The sequence below is a fragment of the Phascolarctos cinereus genome, unplaced genomic scaffold (assembly GCF_003287225.1).
Source record: "Phascolarctos cinereus isolate Bilbo 61053 unplaced genomic scaffold, phaCin_HiC Scaffold_726;HRSCAF=1367, whole genome shotgun sequence".
Classification (NCBI taxonomy): domain Eukaryota; kingdom Metazoa; phylum Chordata; class Mammalia; order Diprotodontia; family Phascolarctidae; genus Phascolarctos; species Phascolarctos cinereus.
Window position 1 is genome coordinate 209813084 of NW_027556098.1, and position 23308 is coordinate 209836391.

The following is a 23308-nucleotide window of genomic DNA, read 5'->3' on the forward strand; positions in this document are numbered from 1 at the left end:
CATGCAAATGATTATCATTATACACACTTTCTTTTCTTCTGTAATATGGATTTTCTTAAAGAGATGTTATTTTAACTAAATATGCCCTTTAATAAAGGAGAAACAGATACTGAGAACAGTACAATGTGGGTATTAATAAAAAATATTAAGTAATCCTTTTCTGTCCTTGGATTACCTAGTCTTTTTCTTTGACTCATTCACGTGGACAACTTACTGGTGGGTGATAACCTCTCTATTCTTAGACAGGTGGTTTTTGGACAGCAAACTCAGTTTGTTACTGGGACTACACTCAGAACCTCTCTAGGATGGCAGAATCTGCCATAGCAAAGCCTGCGCTCCTCTGACAAAGCCAAGGAGAACCCAATACAGTTATTTTCTTATGTAATGCGCTGAGACACAATAAAATAAGACAAGACGAGGCATGTGTGAAAAATATATACAAGTGGTCTTCCATCACCTTTGGCTATGGGTTCTTGTAACCATTTTGGTCCACAATAATGTATCATCTATATCAGACCTGACACTGGTTTAGGGAGTATGAAGCAGACAAGCTTCAAAAGATAGTATCTTTTTTTCTTTAAATATTCCTAGCTAAAACTATGATACTACAAAGATTTTTTTTTTATTCTTCAAATATGAAGTATTTTTATTATGTTCGATGATTAATATTTCACTAATCGTAGTTTAACTCAGGACCTAGAAAATGTAATGAAATGATTAAGTGGCATCTATGCCCCTTAATGTATTAGGTTCATTAAAAAAAAAGTTAATAAAGTTTAATTCTGAAAAGCAGCCCAGTCCTTAACAGGGGTATATTTAAGGGGAAAAAAAAAGCCTTACTGACATTTTTACCCCTGTGATATAACCTTAAATCCATATTAATTCCCAATATATTGGACTTTTTAGACTTCATGCATGTCTGTGATTGAAAATTTATATTTGTGAGAAGCAGAACTAGTTATTTCTTTTAAACACATGTGACTTACAATGAATATTTCAACAGTACTTAAAGTTTGCAAGGTACTAGCACTGAAATCCACTGAAGATATTATCCTTCAATTTACAGATTCCCCATCCAAGTCTAAGAGAGGGTAAATGGCTTGACCATAGCCACACACAGTTGGTGTTAGATCTTTGATTTGAACACAAGTCTTCCTGACTCTAAGACCAGCAATGATCTAGCTACTACGGATCAGTTCAGGTGCACAATTCTGTTTAACATGTAATCAAGTTCAAAACAATTTTTTAAAATAATTTTATTTTCCCCCAATTTATGTAATTGAGTTTTAATAAAATTTCTGGTCTATTAGTCCATTTAGTTCAATAAACTGGGTAAAGAATTTATTAAATTTCCTTAATAACTTATTAGTTAAAATTTTCCTAGATTCTATAATTACTTTACAAAGGATAAGATACATCTTTAGAGGTCACATAATTTAATGTGGCACAGTTAGGTAGCTGCCAAACCATCCAATCTACTTATTTACATCTCAGTATAAGCAAAAAACTTAAAAAATAGCAATTTTAAAACTGCTGTTTAAAATTCATTAATCTGTTTAAAATAAATTTCTGTTAAATCAATTTTTTGAAATAACTATAATAAATAATGCTGCAAGGTTTTTTTGCAGTATTCATCAAATTTCCATTTTAACTTGGGAAAAATGCTCTCCAAATTATTTATCTCAACCTATAAACAACTTGATAATTTCACTTTTGGTACAGGTAGTCTATAAGCAAAATAACTTCATATAAATAGTAACAAATCCTGGAAAGGTCTTAAAAATTCAGCATAGAGATATTTCGATTGATACATATTTTGAGTTCCAGTCCTCAAAGTCAGTTTAAAGTACTTCAGCAGGCAACTATTTTTGTGTGACCACAGGATGAATTTATTCTGTTAAACCCTAAATACTGCCTTCTTTATTTTTCTGTTCATTATAATTTCCACATTAATAAGGCATGATTTAGTGAAACAAAGAAAACTTTATTTCTTCTAAACATAACAAAACACATTTCTCTTCAAACAACTACTGTATTACTTTTAGCATAAATGCGTGGATTTAAAATACATGTCTGCAAACTCTGCTCCCCCCAGCAAGACAATGTTGTGCACAAACTAGCAAATTATACAAAAAAAGCTGTCAACTGTCCACAGGGAGTGCGTCCAGTCACATTTTTCAGTCAGTCAGCTGAGGGTTATGTCAATATTTAGTATCTGTTCTGTAGAAAGAACACAACACAAGTATGAAAATCATCACCTGAAAGGCAAACAGCTCATTTGTTTAGTATTCCTATCATTACCTAAATGTAACTGTATTTTAATGGATCTGTTTATCTGCTTACCTGAAAACTAGATGGAACCCAAACAAGTGAAGCCAAAGTGAGAGGTCAGAAAGGTAATAAACAAGAGCAGGGTACTGAATTTCTGAAGGGAAAAGGCTGTGGATTACTATAGGATCAAAGTTCAGTAATATTTTAGATGGTCAGGTTCAAAAGAAAAATGAGTTCTTTCATTGTATTTAAAAGTAGATAGAAATCCTGAATCCCCAACAAAAGTTTTATATACCGTTCGTTCGATATTTCCAAAAGAAAAATTAAAGAGCTGTTTCACATATCTAAGTGAAAAATGCTCTAAGAAAACTTTAATTTCCATCCTTTAAGTGAGCAGTCTTAAATACTGACAAGACTATTCCATTTTCCTGTAGCAGAGAGAAGGTGGCTTTTGTGTTAGGGTTCCTCTTACCCTTAAAATGGATCCAACTGCTTTTAGTATTTTCTTAAAAAAATTAATAAACCAGATGCTGAATTAATATAGGATAATCCTTGCTCCTACTTCCTTAGAGAAGCTTATTCAATGCTAAAGATGTCCCATAAAGATAAGCCAACCTTTACTGACTTATTTATGTCTGTCTGTGCCTTTTTTTGCATTAAGAAAGGAAACAAAAACACTTTAAGAAAATTGAGGAATGCTTTCGTACAATTTTATTGTATTTCTAATTAGGCCAAAATCGTTCATGAGCCTACTAAGATTTCCCTTGAGATGTCCATGGCGAAGGGCCCAGTAGGTAAAAGGTTATAAAAATCACCTTTTAGCTGATCAAGGTAGAGTACATGCTGCAACTAGAAGATCTTAAAAACAAGAATAAATCATAGCCAAAATTTTCTCATTCATATCACCACAATTTCAATCAATCCCTAAGCTACTCTGTCCTTGCCTTGGATACGTGCAATGCTTCAATAATGGGGAAGGTAAAAGGCTTAAGTTTTATGGCCACTCATCTTGAAGAATGTAAAATTCTTCTAATGCAAGAAAAAGAATGTAACTTATTCTTAAGAGCAAAAAAATAGCTTCAAAAGCTTATAACTCTAGGCAGAGCTTGGCCACCAAGCAAAAAGGTGTGTTACTACATCTTTAGTAACTATACATCTGAGTAAACTGACTCTTCTGATCACTTGTACCTCACATAATTTTTTACTAATTGGTTCCTGGATGAGACAGGAGTTTCAGTTGACTCCATTTTCCTCCACTGGAAAAACAACAGGGAAAAAACCTGAGCCACAAGCATGATTTTAAAAAAATAATTCAAAACTAAATAAAAATTTTCTTCTTTTATATAGAGATTTAAAAAATATCTGCCTTTTTAAACTGTGAAGTCAGGCTTTTTATATTCTTACTTTTTTTTTTTAAAGTGTCAAAGGATCTTTAGACAAAAGCAAAAACCAACTTTTAAAAACATATTAAAATATTTGCAATTAAAGGCAACACATTTTATATACCATTACAAAAATAAGCTACTATAAGTTATCACAAACTTAAAAATAACTGTCCTTGATATTTTGTTCTTAAAAATAATACTGGTATGGTACTTTGAGAATATTTCTTATTGCAGAAATGAAGGCTTAAAATCATTTAAAGAATTTATTTTCACCTAACATTTAAGGTCTCAAAAGACAAAAATGTCAAAACATTGTTATAACATATTGTCTCTAATGTCTGTCATTGAGTAAAATGTAAAATGGTCCTCAAACAAAAGTGACTGGTCATGATGGGCAAAATAGGTATTGCTCACTCTGCTAACTTCCTCATTTTAAAGATAATTACTTGGAGCAAAATAGAACACATCTCAAATCTATAGAATCCTTTTTTCTTGTAACTGGTTAAAAATAAAATAATATAACAAGCAACTGTCTCAAACTGGTGACTTCAAATTGTATTCAAAATACTTCTTATAATGCTGCTATTACACCTGTGGCCACAAGCACGGTAGAGGACAGAGTAGTGATAATAATCTCTGTGTACCTGTGAGGGCAGTGAGTTCTCTGTCTACTCTAGATCTTTGAGGAAATTTCTTTTTTTTTTTTGTGAGGCAATGGGGGTTAAGTGACTTGCCCAGGATCACACTGCTAGTTAAGTGTCAAGTGTTTGAGGCAGGATTTGAACTCAGGTCCTCCTGACTCCAAGGCTGGAGCTCTATACACCATGCCACCTAGCTGCCCCTTACTCTAGATCTAAAAAGCTGTAAAGTCCATTGTTTGGGCAACAAATTAAAAAAAAATGCAAAGCTGTTAAAGATCTGTCTTAAAACCAAAAATGTTTCACACATTCAGGAATGTTAGGGATACAACCATTCACACACAATGAAATTAAAAATTAATCTCCTACTATTAATGGACAAAAAATAATAGTTTATTATGAATAAAACTCAAATTTCCTTTCTTGATACATACAATGTTATTTAAAGAAAAATAGCTTTTGGTAAGTTGTTAGGTCAACTTTTGTCTTAAATATTCATTTAAGAATCCTCGTGCACCTACTGAAGTCAGTTAATTGCACTGCAGTTTTCTTAATGTACACTGGTTGCCTTTCAGAGGACACACAGGCACACAGGCAGTTTTAAAAGATGAAGATACAAACCTATGACCACACACATACTTACATTTGTTTTGGTACCAATGTTAAAAAAATTTAATTGTTTCAAAATATTCTTATCCAGTCTTATTTTTAGGTACTTTATTAATGAGAAACAAATTGTTTCAACAGGACTGTTATAAGGTCTCATTTAATAAGCAAGGACACATGTGTGCTAAAATTTTGTAGAAACTTATGTAAGCACAAAAGAAAAAGGTCAAGTTGTAATGTAAGGTTTTTCTTTTTTATTAAAAAACACAAATAAAACAATATACTTAGTTCTAATTTCCTAGGTTGAATTTGTTTTTGAGTTACAGAAGGGCAAAAGGCATCAAGCCAGTACACTTTTTAAAACGATGTTTTAAAAGTTTAATTTTTAGAAATGAACTGTCAAGATTAGCCACCTGAGCTGTGACTTTATCAGCCAAATTTCAGCCTGAAGCATTTTTTTTGTAATGCCAAATTCTAAATCCCTAAAAACAAAGTTCATAATTACAGTGCTAGCACATACTGCTTTTGCTTTACAATTTAGTCGGTATTTAGTCATAGACTACAAAGTACTTACCTGTATCATCAATACGTTCTTTGCCTTTTGTTAGATTCTTCTCTGGGTGAATCTGCCAACATAACTTTAAGCCTGACGCCATTCAAAATTTTCCCATGTAAAGTAGCTATGGCATCATTAGCACTTGTTCTATCTGCATACTTGGCATACCCCACATTTTTTCCTGATACAAGGTAGACTTCAATCAGATTCCCAAAACGACTGAAACAAAATAAGCTGTTTTAAGTGAAACATGTAAATAAAGCTGTTGCAAAAGGAGCCTAAAATTACTATAATTAGTTTAAATAATGTTAAAATACTTTTGTTACATTAACAGAATCTAATCTTTTTTATGGCTCCTTATCAAACCTTTTATACACCTTAATTCATTATTAATGGAAGCTGAAAAGAAAAGAAGGGATTAAATATAAAAAGTCCACACAATTAAATAACCAAAGGACCTCAAAAACGTCCCTTGAAAATTTCTCTGTGTTATCAAAGGTTCTCAAAGTACAGAAATCATGTCTTCTGTTAGCACCTAATTTAGCATATCTCTTAGAGTTAGCATGATTGTGTCGGGTTTTCCCAATGAGACTGTAAGCTCCTTAAGGGCAGGGGCGGCTTTACAAGCTTCTTTTGTATCCTCCAAGTGCCCATCACTGCACTTAGCACAGGAAGTGCTCAATAATCACCTGTTAAATTAATTATACATTATAATTATATAATTAATTATACATATACAATTAAACACGTTACAATAACAGAAAAACAGTACAGGTTCACCCCAGGTCAAAGTACTGGTCAATTATTTCTAGGTTCTAACTTTTTAAAGACAACCCTATGAACAACTCAGAAACAAAAGAAAAGTTAATTCTGTGGGAATACAGAATTACAGGAACATAGGATCAAAATATAGGAAGGGAATAGGCAAAAAGGCAGAGGTTTCTGAGAGAGGTCATATAAGGAAAGGTTCTTAGAAGAAATAATTGTATTTGATTCATTGATATAACAATGGGGAATTTTCAACATTGTGAGCTTACTGGGTAACAGAATACCCAATACTTAAATATTTTCATGTTTAATCCTTATTTATTATTGATCATGACCCTGTGGAACTGAAGTCTTACCAGAATATATCCTCCAGTATGTCCAAAGGTAAGGGATGAGGATTAAACACAATAAAAAGCCTTTCCTTCACAGCAGTTTCAGGCGGGGCTTTCTTTTTACATGATGGAAGCACAATATCTGTTTGAATCTGAGGCAACTGAGACCCAGAACTTCCTCCAAATTGCTGTTGAGAAGTACATAATGAGAAAATGACAGTGAACTAGAAGGTTGTGATTTCAGTCAGAGAGGATTTTTAATAAAAAGAGATGCTGCTAAAATTTTACCCATGCCTTCTGATAGTACCTTTACTACCTTGGATGTTTTTCTGGATTACAACTCTGCTAACTCTCTTTAAAAAGTAACAAATGTAATGCAAGTCAAGGTGACTCTTAAAACAATTTTCTTCTAGTTTCTTGATGTGTGAAGAAAGAATAAAACAGGCACCATATCTCCTTACCAAAGATGCCAGAAATTGTTGCTGACCAGGGTTATTCCACACCATTGATGCAAGCTGTGCAGCGACCATCTGGGTTGCCATTTTTCTAAGGAGGCTGAAAATGTAACAACTGATGTCAGTTACACAATGTTATTAGAGAAATTGTAATGATATGATTAGTAAGCAATGCTATTACTTTATTTTTCTATGAAATAGTCAAACTTGAGATGTTTAGGTGTATGTTTAAAATTTTTCCTATTTTCCCTCGAATAAATTATATACTTCAAAAACTCTGTCTCAGCCATACATTGAATATTACTTACTCTGTTCCATTGCTTCCATCGTCAAGGAATGAGACACCTATCCGATTTCCAGGAGGGTACTGAAATCCATGTAGCTTGTATTTTGCATATATAGCTGATGCTACGTTAAAATACTGAACCACTCCATGACCTTTAATAAAGTAGAAAACACACAGAAAAGTTGAATGAAAAATTTGTTGAAAAACAGTTGTTAAAAAAAAAGTCCTTGCTGAATAGATCCATCATGATATCTAGAGTTGACAGATTTAATATTTCCCATTTTATTGATACTTACAAAAGAAAAGCTTAATTGGTTGCAAATGGCTTCATCCTGCCAGTCTGCTTACATGAAGTTTACTACGGCCTTTCACCAATAAGGTTCATAGTAGTCTTCCTTAGTTAAGAAGAAAAGGATAAAAACTAACTAGGAATAACAAATTTGAAAAAAGTAGTTATCCTCTACTTTGATCTGAAGGGTGATGAAAAAGCTGTGGGGAGAATGGGTGTGTACTGATGTTTACGTTTAAAAAAAAAAGAAAAAATCAATGAAATATTTTAGAAAATACAAAGAAAAGAAGAGAAAAAGCTGAGAAGGGAGAACTAGAAAAGCAGGATGATTCTGTTACTGTGTTAAATTTAACATACATTTAGAACGGTATAGAAGAGAAGTTGTTTTGTTTTTCTGTTCTTTGTATATTGAAATTTCATATTTGTTGACCTATGTTATGCTCATAATAAAAAAGGAAGTTAAAAAAAGAAAAAAAGAGAGAGAAAGAGGTAGTCACCTTGAAAGCTAACAGTTAAATGAGCTAACTTAAGCAGTTTGTAGACCTGGGTTAGATCTGGGTAATATGATCAAGTAAGATTAAAACAGGTCTGTACTGTAAAAAGGTTCTTTAGATTAACAGATACTATCTACTATATCTGAGACAGAAGAGTGCTTATTTTCTTACTAAATATTTTTAGGGAAGGAAAATTTTCCACATTGTTCCGTAGGGTGTTGTTACTCTATTTAAGAATTTTTCCCAACTAATGTTCATACCTATTACTACATCCTAAGTCTATTTCCTCTCAATCCATCCTCAGTGGTAAAGAAAAACTGACTATAAATGCTTTCAGGAAACCAGCTTCATTGACTGAACTAACAGTCTATTATTTACAACCATATCTACATTCCAAATCTAATCTAAAGTAGGGAAACTACAAAACATTAAAAAAATAACTAATCATATATCCCACCCCCCCAAAACTACTCTAAAACATATATTTTCTAGATTCTGCCTGTTACTGAGCCAATCTTTATTATTTGTGCTATGACTATATTTGAATGATGTCTAAAATATTTTTAAACATTTGGCAAGGTTTGCAAAAAGTTGCACTGGATTTTTTTTTCCCAAAAGGGAGGGTTTTTTTTGAGGGGTAGGATGTAGAAAAGAACAAACAGCAAACTGTGCTTCCTAAAGATCTGGAAGAATGATCAGAAAAGGAGGGGAGAGAGAGAAAAATATAATAGCTAGATTATATAAATAGAACAGACTCAACTAATAAAGCTTAGCTGTGTAAAACCCTCACTCCACACACCTTTTGCTTGCCTGTTAATTCAGTCACTGGTATGAAGCCTTACCAGGCTGTCATCAACTCTGAAGAAGGAAAGAAAGCTTCTGATATGGGGTCAAGCAGCAGGTCTGGGGACAAAGGCAAATTCCTACTCCATAGAGCTGGACCCTGGGTGGACTAGAAAAGCTCAACTCTAGGTTTCCGAGGGCTTCACATGGGCATATATGGTTGTGGGACCATCTTCTCTTGGGGCCTGCTTTCAAAATGAAGAGCTATTTAATATTTAGTATCTGAGAATATGGAACAGTACAGTACTAGTACTTCACAAAAATTTTAGATATTCTTTGCCACTTCTTGAGCTTTCTTTATTTGCTCCTCTCCCAGAACCTTCTTTTCCCTTGCCCTCATAACTTTCCCCACACTCCACATGCTTTAAAATGATCACTCAATATCCCAGCAACACCACTTCCCCTATCATCATCATATCAAACTTATACTTGAAGGCACCTATGTAAGGTTGTAGACAGAGTGTTTGGTGTCAGGAAGACCCGTATTCAAATTCTGCCTCTGATACATACTAATTGTATGACTCCAGACAAATCACTTAACTTTGTTGGTCTGTTTTCTCATCCAGAAAATGAGGGGGCTGGAACTAATGTCTTCTCAAATTGCTTCTAGTTCTAAATTTATGATCTTATGATTCTAAGGACATTACATAAGTATCTTATTTGATCCTCAGAACAAACCTTTAAGGTAGGTGCTATTGTCATCCCTATTTTAAAGATGAGGAAACAGTCTAAGAATAGTTAAGAGAGTTAGCAAAGTTCCCAGAGCTAGCTATTAAAGCACCTGAGGCAGGACCTGAACTCTGGTTTTCCTGACTTAAGGTCCAGCACTCTACCCACTAAGGTTCCACACCTTCAATCATTCAACAGAACTGACTTAGGCTAGGTGTTTGTAATAAAGCACTATGATACACTCTAAGGTATGTATAACTAATAGAACTTCAAAGCTCCTGCACTTCACAAGATTTTATCAGCCCAAATGAAGCTCTAAGCAGAATTCCAGGAAGGGTGATTATTTTACAACTTAGAGGGTAGGAAGGATAACTACCTGTGTCCCACTTACATTAAATGATAGGTCACAAAACACTTTTTTTTTTTTGCTTTGGTAAGCTCTACTCTACCCTCTAACCCTATCCCTAGCATTCCTCAGAAATCATTGCCACATCTTAAGGCCTAGCTTTGTTTCCTCCAAACAGGAATGTGGCCTTTAAATTCCTGCCCTGAAATGCACTTTTCGTCCGTCTAGTTTTCAGCTCCCATTGCACCTGAGGCATCTTTGGAACTGGAAGATGAATGGTAGCAGTAAGGGCAGAGAAATAAGATATTTATCTGAACCTCCTGCTGACTCCACTGAGGTGCCAATCTTTCCACTGTTCTTAAGACACCCTCAGTTTCATTCGGTTTATAGTATAGGTTCCACAGACTTTATGGTTTCTATGGTTTATGTTGATTGATTAGGCCAATATAGTAAAAAGAGTAATGAACTGAAAATCAGGAGAATTGGAGAGAGAAAATCAACTCCTGATTCTGCTACTAAATTAGTTTACATGACCTCAAGTAAGTCACAAACCTTTGTTCTCCAATTTCTCCATCTATTAAGGAAAAAAAAAGACTACATAATATCAAAGGTCTTTTTTAGCTCGAATATTATCAAGGAGGTTGGACTTTTAACTACTTCATGTCATCAGTCCTGGGTCTTTTTGTCTAAGGAAATATGTAGCTTCTCCTTGGGAATCCAACCTTGTAAAAGCCATCTCTCACTGAATCCTTTCTGGTGAGAAGCATCTGCTTTTGGAATCTTTCCATAAGCTACTAACTAAACTGTCCACATATGCTCATTCATCTTAGTCTGTTGCACATTTAGCATGGCTTTCTGCTTATAACTTCAGAAAAAATTAGAGGAAACATTAGCCCTAGTATGAGGCAAGTTTACAGCAATAAATGGGAAGCAAGTCACTTTGTATAATGTTAGTACATTACATTCCTAAAAATTAACAATAACATCAGGTTTTGGTGCTATTTTAAGTATACTTGGAATTAGCTGTTTTAAGGAAATCTATGTTAAATGCTGTTGTAAAATAAAAATTTAAAATTACTCACATTTTATCTGCATAAGATTAGGTTTTTGCATAATCATTTCTTAAAGGACACTCAACAGTTAACATTTTATAGTACTCTGTTTTGCAAAGCACTTTCCTCACAATAACTATCTGAGGGTGGTAGTGAAAATATTATTTCTATTTTGCAGATGAAGAAACTGAAGCTCAGCAGGAAAGATCTTCCTCATGCTCAGCTAGCTACAGTACTGGAATTTGAATCTGGGTTTACCTTTCAAGTCCAATGCTCTTTAACCATAGTTATTCATCTACCTTTCAATTCTATTCAATAAACATTCATTTGGCACTTAGCATGTGCATAGCACTATGCTAGGTGCTGTGGATAGAGACAAGAAGAAAATAATCCCCAGTCTTAAAGTGCACACATTGTACTGGGGTGATATAACATGTACACAAACAAGTAAATACAAGGTGATTTGAAGCAGGAGAAAGCATCAACAATAGTGAAAGAGAGGGAGGGCAGATCAGGGAAGGCTTCAAGGAAGAGGTAGCACCAGAACTGAGCCCTAAAAGAAAGTAAGAATTGGAGATAAAGAGGCACTATTCCACATTGATATCTGTTCTATAAAACAACACTTTGGGGAGTAACTGAGCCAGTTACAAATTCATTGAAGCTATATTTTTTCATCTCGTCCACAGGAATATCATAAGGCTTTGCCAAATGTCTTGCTCACATTCAGATAATATGCTTAGGGGTGGGGAACCTATGGCTTCGAGGCCACATGTGCCCTTCTAGGTCCTTGGGTGCAGCCTTTTGACTAAATCCAAATTTTACAAAACAATCCTTTTATTGAGGAGATTTGTTCTGTGAAGTTTGGATTTAGTCAAAGGGCTGCACTTGAGGACCTAGAGGGCCACATGTGGCCTTGAGGCCAGAGGTTCCCCACCCCTGGTTTATATTATTCTCTTGATCTGCCAATCTAGTATCCCTATAAAACAATGATACTGCTTAGAAAAGAAGAAAAGATGTTACCGTTTCCCTAAGTTGCTCAGAAATTCTCTCTTAAATGTCAGAAATATTGGCCTATTGTTTACAAAATCTACTTTCTTCTAATTTTTGAAAATCAAGGCAAATGTCTTCTAGAAAGTTCTTCCTTCTACACAGTTTCTCAGAGGTCACACAGTCAGCAGTTTAGTGCTCCCATCTACAAGTTCTTGCAGGAAGAGGCAGCACAGTGAAGTACTGGACTCAATTTGAAGGCTTGGGTTCAAGACCTACCCTTGCTATTTAGTAGCTGTGCTTTTCCAGCAACGCAGCCTCAAATTTCATCCTGTGTAAAATAGTATTCACATTGCATACCTTATAATGATGTTGTGAGAATCAAATAAGATGATCCTTGGAAAATGATTTATTATAAAGCACTACATTAATATTAGCCATTACTACTTCCTTATGGTACAATCTGTCCAAGTTCGGAGAGCTGAGTTCAAAGCTGCTGGATGCTCTAATATATATTTAGCTTTGATTCCTTCTTAATCATATTTGTCCTACTTTTTCCAGTCTGAGGATCATTTTTCTCAACTGAGAAAACTGTTCACGAAATTCATTGAATGGCTCACTTTTTATCCAGTGGTGGATGACATCACACTACCTGCACCATATATCCCATCTTCCTTTCATCTTGAATATAACTTAAAAAAAATCCCTTTTTGTTCTTAACATTTTTTCATTCTCCATCGGTTAGCTTTGACCTTTCTAACACCATTGTCAGAAGTATGTGCCACTCTTCTTTATTTTTTCTTGGCTACATACCTCTTTCCAGCTTTTACTATGTGTTCTTTTTCGACATGAATTCATCAGAGTTCCCTGTGAAACTAAAGTGGTTACTTTAAAGGCCTCTTCTTTGCTTTATCTGGCTCAGTCAGAATCATATTACCAGTTTTTTGTCTTTGTGAGCCTTCTACCTCTCTTGAATAACTTTCCCTTTCACGGTCTCTGGCAATGGCATAACATCTATCTTTACTCTCTTTTTGTGAAGTCTAGAGCTCATGACTGACTGTGCCCAGCATTTATTTGCCTCCTTGGCTATGACTAACTCTAGCATGACACTATTGCTGTCCCCTAGGTCATCCTCATTTTCATTTCACCAACTAGTTGTGGGGTTTTGGTCAGAGTCAGTGTCCAATTAGCAGTTACCTTTCTTTATCTTTTTTTTCAGATGACTATGCCCATGCATTACAGGAAGATAGTCTGCTGTAATATTTCCTTTTCTACCCTCTAGGAAAAGGTCACCATTTCAATGAAATTCAGATTGGAAAGGATGCCAATGGCCATCTAGTTCAACCATAAGTGAAAAAGAATCCCGTCTACAACATACCTAACAAGTGGTCATCCAGCCTTTACTTGAGGACCTCCAATGAGGAAACCCACTACCTCCCGAAGCTGCCCATTCCATTTTTGGATAGTTCTAATTGTTAGGAAGTTTTTCCTTACATTAAGCCTAAAACAGAAATTTTGATGTCCTGTTAAGTTAGTTAAAACAGGATTCTAAATATATAGCAATAACTCTGTTAATTAAGAGGCTATATTTCAATGGTAAACTTTGTCAGAAACTTCATAATCAGAGACAGAAACGACATAGGAGACAAAAGAATCCATGTGGGATATAGTAGCAATATAGTACAGTGGAAAAGAGTTGGACTTGACACGAGCTCAGATGCAACCTCTGATACTTGTTAGTATGGGCAAGTCACTTAACATCTCTGAGTGTCAGTTTCTTCATCTGTAAAGTAAGAACAGTATCATTCATAGTACCTACCTAACAGGACTGTTAGAAGAATCAAGTGAGATATTGTATGTAAAGTACTTTTCAAACCTTAATATATTATTTTTGTTACTACAGTTATTATTATTGTTATTGCTATACAGTGATAAAGGGGAGAAACAATGATTTCCATATTAAAAACATAAATGTTAGAAAACTTAAAATACGTATTTAGAAATTTTGGGGAAAAGGGAAAAGAGAACTGAAGTTGTGTTAAGGTTTAAAGTGTGACCCAACTTGTACTCAGTCAGACCAGATAGGGTTACTGTACCTATAATATTACTTTCTTTCTTTTATGATAGGCAAAAACAGATTCAGGCGCTGGAAAAAAAAATCACTGATGACAGGATACAGACTCAAACCCTAGCAGTTCCTCTTGGCAGACCTCTAGTAGACTAGACCAAAGATGGCTTGTGTGGGTGACTTTGGGCTATGCTTGTCTGACCTGTCACTCTAAAAGGACAAGATTAGTGTTACCTCAGGACTAAAAGAATATTGAGTATTCTTTTCCCCTTGTCAAAGGAAATCATTCCACAATCAGATAATCAATTGCAAATATTTAAAAGGCAAATGCCTGGTTAAGGTAATAATCCAGTGTGAGTTAATTCTAATTAAACTAAAAACAGTCCTTCAAATAGTCCAAAAAAACTTATCAGATCTTTCCCTGTTTTGATTCAAGAAGAGAATAAAGAGACGAGAGAGTCACTGGGATCTGAAATAAGCCACAAGAGGTAGGGTGGGAGAAATAGGGAGAAGGTGGCAAGGTTTAGAAGGTGGGAACTAAGACAAACTTTTCAGATAACACAATTTGGCCCAGGGTTCGTCTGACTACTTTCAATTGGGTAGAGATATATACAAGTTAGGCATTGAGATTTTTTTTTTTGTTCCATAGTTACAAATATGAAGCTCTGCTTCATAAGATTTATGTAATTCTTTTTTAAAAATTACTATATATAAGATTTATATAATTCTTATTTGTTTGATTACTATGGATGACAACATAACGAAGCTTCTTTTACAGGGAATCAAGGTCAATAGGACGTTCCTAAAACTCAGAGAAAGAGAAACTCCAAATCCTGTCATGTGGTCATTAAAAAAATTGATCATGAAAGGAACAATTATAGAAAGTTATTTTTAAACAGAATAAGAGCTTAATTAAGAACAAAAATTAGAAATTATTTTTACCATAGTTAGAGTAAGGATCTCGTTGGACTTCACAATATTCCAAGCCTGGGACTATATCAAAAATGCTGCAGAGCTGCTCTTGTGTGAAAGGAACTCGTGATACCACTGACAAGCGTTTGGAGATGGTCTCCTGGCCTCGGATATCATTCTTTTCAAAAGAGGGAAATTCTGGCTGTTCTTCTCCAACAAAATAACAAATATTAAGTTATCAAATTTCTGTACACTTATTAATTTAAAACATGCTTAAAGTTTTAGGTACAAGAAAATAAAACTGGTATATAATGATAGACCTTTTAAATAAAAGTAGTTATGTGAGATTGGGATGCTACGTAGTGTCCCATGTAAATGGCATCATATGGAATATACATGAGTCTTGAAATAAAATGAGTCCTCTACAGAATTTAAACCATGCAAGTATAAAAATAATTTCAACTGTTTGTTCTCTTGCTTGCAGTAATAAGAGACCAACAACAGGAGACAGAAAGCACTTCACTACACAGAGAAATGCAAGCACAGAATGTGTTTAGCTTATTCAATAACACGTAAGTATAGTTTAGAAAACCTCATCCTCTTCCATGAATTTCATTTGGGAAAATATATTCCTCAACCTTCTGGGGATTCAGAATTCTTACTCTCACTAGCCGTTCTTCCACCTGTCCTCCAATACTTTCTCTGGCTCATATTCAAAGACAGTATATTCATGAGACAGATATTCAAGACTGACAGATTTCTTCCAGTATGTTGAGCACATCAAGGAGCAGGTAAGTGTGGGTATGATGTGTCTGAGGCAGCAAGTTCTACAATACCCTAACCATCTGTACGTGCTGTTTCTAAAACTTTACTTTTTAATGAAAATAGCAATCATTGGAGAACCTATAGAATACTGATATACTTTTGGTAGAGTTATGAATTTGTCCAATTATTGTGGAACTATGTCCAAAGAGTAACAAACTGTACAATGGAGACTCTTTGAACCACTGCTAACATATATTGTCCACTGAGGTCAAAGACAGAGGGAATGGACCCATGGATAAAAAGATATTTGCAACAGCATTTTTGGGAGTTGTTGTTATAGCAAAGGTCTGGAAACAAAGTGACGGCTCCTCAACTGGAGAATGGCCAAATAAATCATAGTATATGAATATAATGGGTTATTTTTGTTTTATAAGAAATAATGAAGGATTCAGAGAAACCTGAAAGGATATGTATCAACTAATGCAGGCTGAAATGAGCAGAAATAGAACAACTTATACGATGACCACAATAATGTAAAGAAAAACAACCTTAAAAATGAAGCATGTCTCGTGCCTCTTGACAAAGAGGTGATGAACTACAGGTGCAGAATGAGTCATACATTTTCAGACATGGCCAATGTGTTGCTGATGTGTTCTAACTATACTTATTGGTTATAAGGAAGGGTGATTTAGTGGATGATGACAGATAGGAAAGAAAAAGAAAATAGAGTTATTAAAACATTTTTAAAATACACAGAAGAAAAAGTTTAGAAGGGGACACAAATAAGGCAATTTGTTACTATGTTAAATTGAAAACACTTTTAAAAATGGTATATAAAAGTTCATATACTTCATATATGTCTTCATACATAATCATCTTTTTTGTTTTTGTCAACTGAAATGTTTGATGATTGTTAGGTTTATATTAAGATTTTTTTTCAACTTTACCTTCAATTTTCATTCACCTCTTAGATTAGAGATTGTTTGCACAGTCAAAAACTACAAAGAATTTGTGATCTTGCCACAACAGGAGTATTACATCCAAAGATGCAGATCACAACTGCCTGCCCATCCTATACAATTCTTATCCATGGACAGACTGTCTATAAAATATTTTTTTTCAAAGGTATAATCATTATTATCATCAAAAGTAGTACTACTTACCAAAAGGAAACATATTTACTCTATGTTCATGTCCCAATGCCTCCTGCCTCATACTACTATAATAATCTTGTTCAGAAGATTCAGATGCTTTATTTTTAGGTTCAGCCAAGATTGCTCTAAAACCTGAAAAAGATAACTCACACATTTTCAGTTTCACATAAATGATTATCTGTTCCACCAGTGCTCCATTTTAAAGCGTGTGTGTGTGTGTGTGTGTGTGTGTGTTGTGTGCGCGTGTCCCTTGTTGGTCTCAACTTCTGATGTTCTGGGAACTCCTGACATGAAAATTCTCTTCATCAATACAAACTGACAAATCATCTGGAATTCAGTATTTGAGTTACGAATAACGCTCAAAGGAAAGCTGGTATATGCTAGAGTCAGAATCGGAATCAGATTTATCTAACTATAAGGTTCTATCAACCACACCACTTTGCCTCTTACCATATACTAATGTCAGAAATAGAATTTAAAGGTTATATACCTGCTACATCTCACTAAACTATTTAATTCTGTAAGTACTAGAAACAATCACCTCACATTTTCATAGAACTTTACTGTTTACATAACATTTTTCCCCTTACAAAACCCCTAACTTATGTTTGACTATACATACTTAATGATGCTTTTTTTTGGGGGGGGGTTCTTTTATTTCAGCTATGAGCTATTTTGGAACTAGATATTACCAAATACAATTTACTTATGAATACCGTGTCCAAAGAGACACGTCTTTAATACAAAGAAATAAAACAGCCTGATTTTTCCAAGCCCACAAAACCCTGACTTGTTTTCGTCTCTATATAAATACTTTCTAAAATAAGTTAATCTTATCATCTTATCTATCATAACGGTTGTCCTGACATTTTTGATTTTAAGACATTGTTGTCAAAGAAAAATATTATCAGATTGGTCTGAAAAATGTTCATCTCAGGGCTCTATAACCCAACTGCTTAGGTTAAGGTCAAATTAGAAGTGAAACCAGAATTGAAAGATGTTCTTAAACCAACAAACACGGATAGATCTTCAAAAGCATATCTGTAAAAGTATTAATCAAACACATTCTTACTTCGATCACAGTTTTCTATGGCCTGGGCAGCTTGCGACGGTTTTAAGTATCTTACATAGCCCAAACCTTTACTTTCTCCAGTGCTTTTATTCTTAATAATGCTGCAATACTCAATGTCTCCATAGACCTAAAAGATTTAAAAAACAAAAATGGTATGTACAATCAAAGTGTATACTAAAAATTTAACATCAACAGCTTAGGCCTTTGGAGAAAATTAAGACTGAAATGTAATCATGCAAATTGCTTGGACAGATATGGAAATAAGAGTTCATAACTACATTATTACAGAATGTAGTGCTAGGAAACACTAGGAAATAATATGTTATATTTTGCAACTATTATTAATATATTATTGCTAATAATATAGCATATATAGTAAGAATATAAAAGGTTTTGGAATATTTCCTACAATATTTTTAACAACATCTACTCTGAATATTAAATAACAAAATAAGCAAATTTTGGAAAATAATTTCATTAAAGATGCTGACTAAAGATACCTTAAATTTATCCCTTAGATCTTCTTCTGTGTATGATTTTGGTATCATGACAAAGATTCTTGTAAGTTCTTCATCTTCAACATCCCGGTGGCTCCCAGATGATCTTGCCTGGGCAATGAAAACCTAAGAAAGAGTTTTAGTTAAATATGAAAAAATAGTCCATGACCTTTTCTAGATTCCCAGTACTTTTATGATGATGTTTTCTACTAAAGTTCTACAGTACAAAATAAATATTAAAGTAGTCCTGATCCACTAATGTCCTAATGTGATGCTTCCTTGTGGTGTTGAAATGATCCTAGATTCTCAAAGGCAATACCACTGGAGTGTATGTTCTGATGGGTACTAAAAAGGACCATTCTAAAAATACTGTAAAGGCTCTCTGACTATTTGCTTTTTTAGGACCATAAACTAGCTGATAACTAGCCTGACCAAAGGATGATGAATTTTTCAGCTACAGCAGTCCTTTAGGCTGTGTAGTATGATAGATAAAGAGAGCAGTAGACTTAGAGTCAAGGTTCAAATTCTGTCTGAAACACTTACTAGTTGTAGGACCCTAGACAAGTCACTTAGCTTCTCTCAGAGTTTCCTCAAGTGTAAAATGAAAATAATATTTAATATTACCTACATCATAGGGCTGTTGTGAGAATCAAATGCGATATTACATGTAAAGCATTTTACAAACCTTAAAGCACTACATAAATATAAACTATTAGTATTATCACCTACTAAGTCAAAAAGGGATTATGCTTTGTATTAATGAAAGGAGTATACACATCAATGAAATCACAGATCTCTGAAGTAATGACATATGTATTTGATTAATGTGATGAAATTTGGTAGGTTCTCATCAATTCTCAATGGAAATCTTTACAACTAATAAAATTATCATTGGAAACAGCATTTATAGATTTCTATATTCTGTTGCCGCTTTTTCTGCCCATATTTTCATCAACTAAAAAAGTGATAAATGGTCACAGAATATGTGTGTATACACACACACACACATATGTATATGCTTATCAGACTGTAGTGGTGCTGAATAAGATAGCCAGTTTTAAAGATTTCTAAAACTTAAATTGATTAGCAACAATCCTATTGAGCTCCTAATTTTTAAATGACAGATAATTTTAAATTTAACAACCAGCAATACCAACACATAGCAAGTTTCTTAATAGATTTCAATGACTAAAACTGCAAGATAGGCATAAGCAAGCTGCAACACCATTATTACGAATAAGGAACTAAAAGAGAAGGAGTATAAAGGATGTCATCAAGGAATGTATATGATCATCCTAGAAAATGCAGCTTGGTATCTGTTGCGGAAAGAGCCCTGGACTTGTATAGTTGGAAGACCTGGATTCAAGTTTAGCTCTTACCTAGGCAAGTGACTTAATCTGAGTTTTAGTTTCTATATCTGTAAAGGAGAAATTCTAAGGTACTTATGTGATGTAACGATCAGGGTTGTTTGAGGAGCAAATAAAAAATATAGGCTGTTTTTACTAATTGTAAAGCACTATATAATTTTAAGTTATTAGTATTAGTGTTAATTATAAACTCCAATGACACGGAAAGTTTTAATTTTCTTTTTACCTTCTTCAGCATTTAACATAGTGTTTTGCACAGAGTATGTGCTCAATAAATATTTTACTGAGTTCTTCTTCTCCAAATATTTGTCTTAGGTTCATAATTTTCATCTGCTGACCTATACAGATCAAAGGACCAGACCTTAGGCTTAGTCTCTCTTAACTCACTAGCCTCCTTGCTTCTCCTGAAAGACAAACCTGGGGAGATTGTGTCCAAATTTCCTTCACAAATGGCTTTTATTTCTACTCTAGCCACTGTAGATAGATAGCTCTACCTCTGGTTTCCCCAGGGGTCATGGAGACAACTCAGTTTGGAACTCTACTGTCCATTGTTTGATCTTTTATTACTCTCAATTTCATCTTGTTTTTGACAGTTGTCACTGAACCTCTCTAACAGAATTACCAAGATTGATCCTAGATTTTGTTCTTCTACCACACCTATTTCTATCCACATCTTCCAACGGGATTTCAGGCTCCTATCTTTTGGGAGAGAGGAAGAGGCATGTGAAGGACACCAAAGGTCAGGACCAGAGGTTCTTAACCTCATTTTATGGGTTTTACTTTATGCATTTCAAAGCATTATTCTGAGAAGCAGCATATAGGTTTCACCAGACTGCCAAAGGAGTCCATGACACACACAAAAAGGTCCTTATCCATTTATTACTACATGTAAGATTCACAGTTAACATGTCAAAAACATAGGAATCTGGAGAATGGGTAAAGAAAATGCATTTAATTTAGAAAACTTCTGATTTAATACAAATAACATACTGCATATGATTCCATTTTGGATTACTTTCAGATATTTTATATCTAGGTGTGTGTGTAGCCCCTAAGTATCTCAACATTTACATGTTTTCCACTAGAATGAAAGATACTTCTGAATGCAGATTATTTTCTGTCTTTATTTGTATCCATAGCATTTAACACAGTACCATTACATATAGCATCACTTGTTAAATGCTTGACTGACACTATAACAGAAATTTCTGCAAAGTTGGTAAATCATATAAGTGCTTTAGAATTTCCCCTTTACAGAAGAAGCTAAAACTCAGGTTAAGTCACTTGCCTAGGTAAGACCTAAACTTGAATCCAGGTCTTCTAACTACAAGTCCAGTGCTCTTTAAACAAAAGACACCAAATTTCAGCATTTGCAATTTCTCTGAAGATGAGAAATTATGAGAAGAGCACTGGAAACTGAGAAAGTTTGGCCTGGCCAAAATCCTGACCACCAGTAACTGATGAGGCCAAAGTTAATACCACTGGTGTACACTAATTAAACAATAACTACCTGATTATAATTTGGAGGCACTCTGTTAACATAGGACTTGTTCTATAGCCATAATAATCAAACCCTTAGAGCTGCCATGTTCTCTCTGACCTTCCACTTTTTCAGAGGAATGAAGTAAAAAGCTGAAAGACTCCAGAACAATAAAAATTATGACAACTGTTCTGGAATTCCCCCCCCCCCCAAAAGGTGAGAAGGGCTCAGGACACCAAGGAATTGCCTTACCTTGGGGTTAAAAAAAAATGGGTTGATTTGACTATTGTCAAATACCATGTGTCAAATTTGCTACTTTTGGCCCCCCTACAAAAAAATGACTTACACTACCAGGCCGCAATTTCAATGCACAAAATTGTCAGGAGGCATGACAGTAAGAAAGAGAGGGGTGTGGGTGGGGAATCACAATTATTTAGTTTTGCCTATGTGCAAACAGTTTCAGCAAAGACCTGCTGGGGTTACAGAAGACCTCAGGGTAGGCTAGTGCCCAAACAGGACACAGCATCTACTGAATAAGAACAGCCAGCCCACTACTGTCATCTGCCAAAGCTGCCTGCAATGTAGACGGGGCAGAGGCGGTGGCAGGAAAAGAAAGGAGAAAGCAGAAAGGCAGAGGCAGGAGCGGGGGCAAGTACATAAGTAAGGAAAGGGGAAGGAGAAAGGGCAGGGGCAGAGGCAGGAGCGGGGGCAAGTACACAGGTAAGGAAAGGGGAAGGAGAAAGGCAGGGGCAGAGGCAGGAGCGGGGGCAAGTACACAGGTAAGGAAAGGGGAAGGAGAAAGGCAGGGGCAGAGGCAGGAGCGGGGGCAAGTACACAGGTAAGGAAAGGGGAAGGAGAAAGGCAGGGGCAGGAGCGGGGACGCGGTAGAGGCAGAGACAGGAGCAGGCGCAGAAGCGGGGACGCGTCAGGGGCAGGGCGGCCTCCGGCTCCCCCTCCATCCCGGGCTGACAGCCCGGGCTCTCGAGGGGGCACAGGCGGCCGCGGTGATGGGCAGCCTCCCTCCTCGCCCCCTCCCTCCCTCCCTCTCGGCGCGGCACCTTGATGGGCTTGGAGTCGCTGGGGCTGAGGCACTGTCCGTGCATCTCCTCCATGGCCCTGCAGGCCTGAGAGCTGCGGGCGAACTTGACGAAGGCGATGCCTTTGGACTCCTTGGTGTGCTTGTCCCGCACCACCCAGATGTCCTGGATCTCCCCGAAGGGCGAGAAGCGTTCCCTCAGCACCGACTCCGGCGTGTACTTGCTGATCACCAGAAAGATGCGGCTGTTGGGCGGCTCGTCCAGGCTGTCCACCCCGGGGCGGAAGCCGCCCCCGCTGCCACAGCTGCTGGCTTCGTCCATGGCGCCCCAGACGCCGCCCGAACACCACCAGTCCCTTTCGATCTCCGTGGTCCCCGCCGTGGCCGTTACTCTCCCCTCGCCCTGGATACCGACGGCAGTCAGCCGCCGTTGCTGGGCTCGGCCGAACACTTCCGGAAAGACAAAGCTTCTCGGCCCGGCCGTCGTTGCCACTGCAGCGGCCGCCCAGAGCGGCTTCCGGGAGCGGCGGCGGTGCTGCGCCGCCTCGAGGGCGGGAGGAAGAGGAGCCTGCGCTCAGCCTGCCCCCTCCCGGCCGCGCAGCGCGGTGCCAGGCGCTGTCCACGTGGAGCCGCCAGGTAGCCTGCTGGATCTATCCAGCTTGTTGGAAATGATGGAGAGCCTTGGCCTTGTTCTGCCTGATAGCACCTCCCACAGGATCTCTGGCCTGGATGACCCTAAAGAGTCTACCTCCCTATTTCCACTTTGGCCAACACTATCCATCTGCAGTCATAAAACCAGTGCACTGCCCCTAAAGGATTTAGAACTGGAAGGGCCATGAGGGACCATGTCCTCCTCTATCTTTAGGGGTAAGGGTCCCTGATATCAAGAAAGTGACTTTCCCAGCCAAGGTCAGATAGGTAGTGACTTTCACTGACCACATTTGAATCTAGAGCCCCAGACTTCATGACCCAAAGCAGGG

The 23308-nt window shown here is 36.3% G+C and overlaps 1 protein-coding gene across 6 annotated transcripts; it reads right to left on the reverse strand.

Annotated features, from left to right (window-relative positions):
- Positions 1 to 1963: 1963 nt before the first annotated feature.
- Positions 1964 to 22831, reverse strand: RBM45 (RNA binding motif protein 45). 6 transcript variants are annotated; one of them, XM_020991049.2, is made up of 10 exons: positions 22351 to 22831; positions 18449 to 18571; positions 17949 to 18075; positions 16886 to 17008; positions 14988 to 15167; positions 7320 to 7449; positions 7018 to 7111; positions 6581 to 6744; positions 5475 to 5690; positions 1964 to 2220 (listed from the first exon to the last, which is right to left on the reverse strand). In XM_020991049.2, exons 1-9 carry the CDS (start codon positions 22648 to 22650, stop codon positions 5483 to 5485), a joined length of 1449 nt encoding a protein of 482 aa, XP_020846708.1. In that variant the 5' UTR covers positions 22651 to 22831; the 3' UTR covers positions 1964 to 2220; positions 5475 to 5482. The 6 variants fall into 6 exon arrangements, with proteins under 6 accessions (XP_020846708.1, XP_020846709.1, XP_020846710.1 ...); XM_020991050.2 differs by having other exon boundaries at positions 14988 to 15164; positions 22351 to 22830; XM_020991051.2 differs by having other exon boundaries at positions 5475 to 5675; positions 22351 to 22829.
- Between the last annotated feature and the right edge of the window lie 477 nt (positions 22832 to 23308).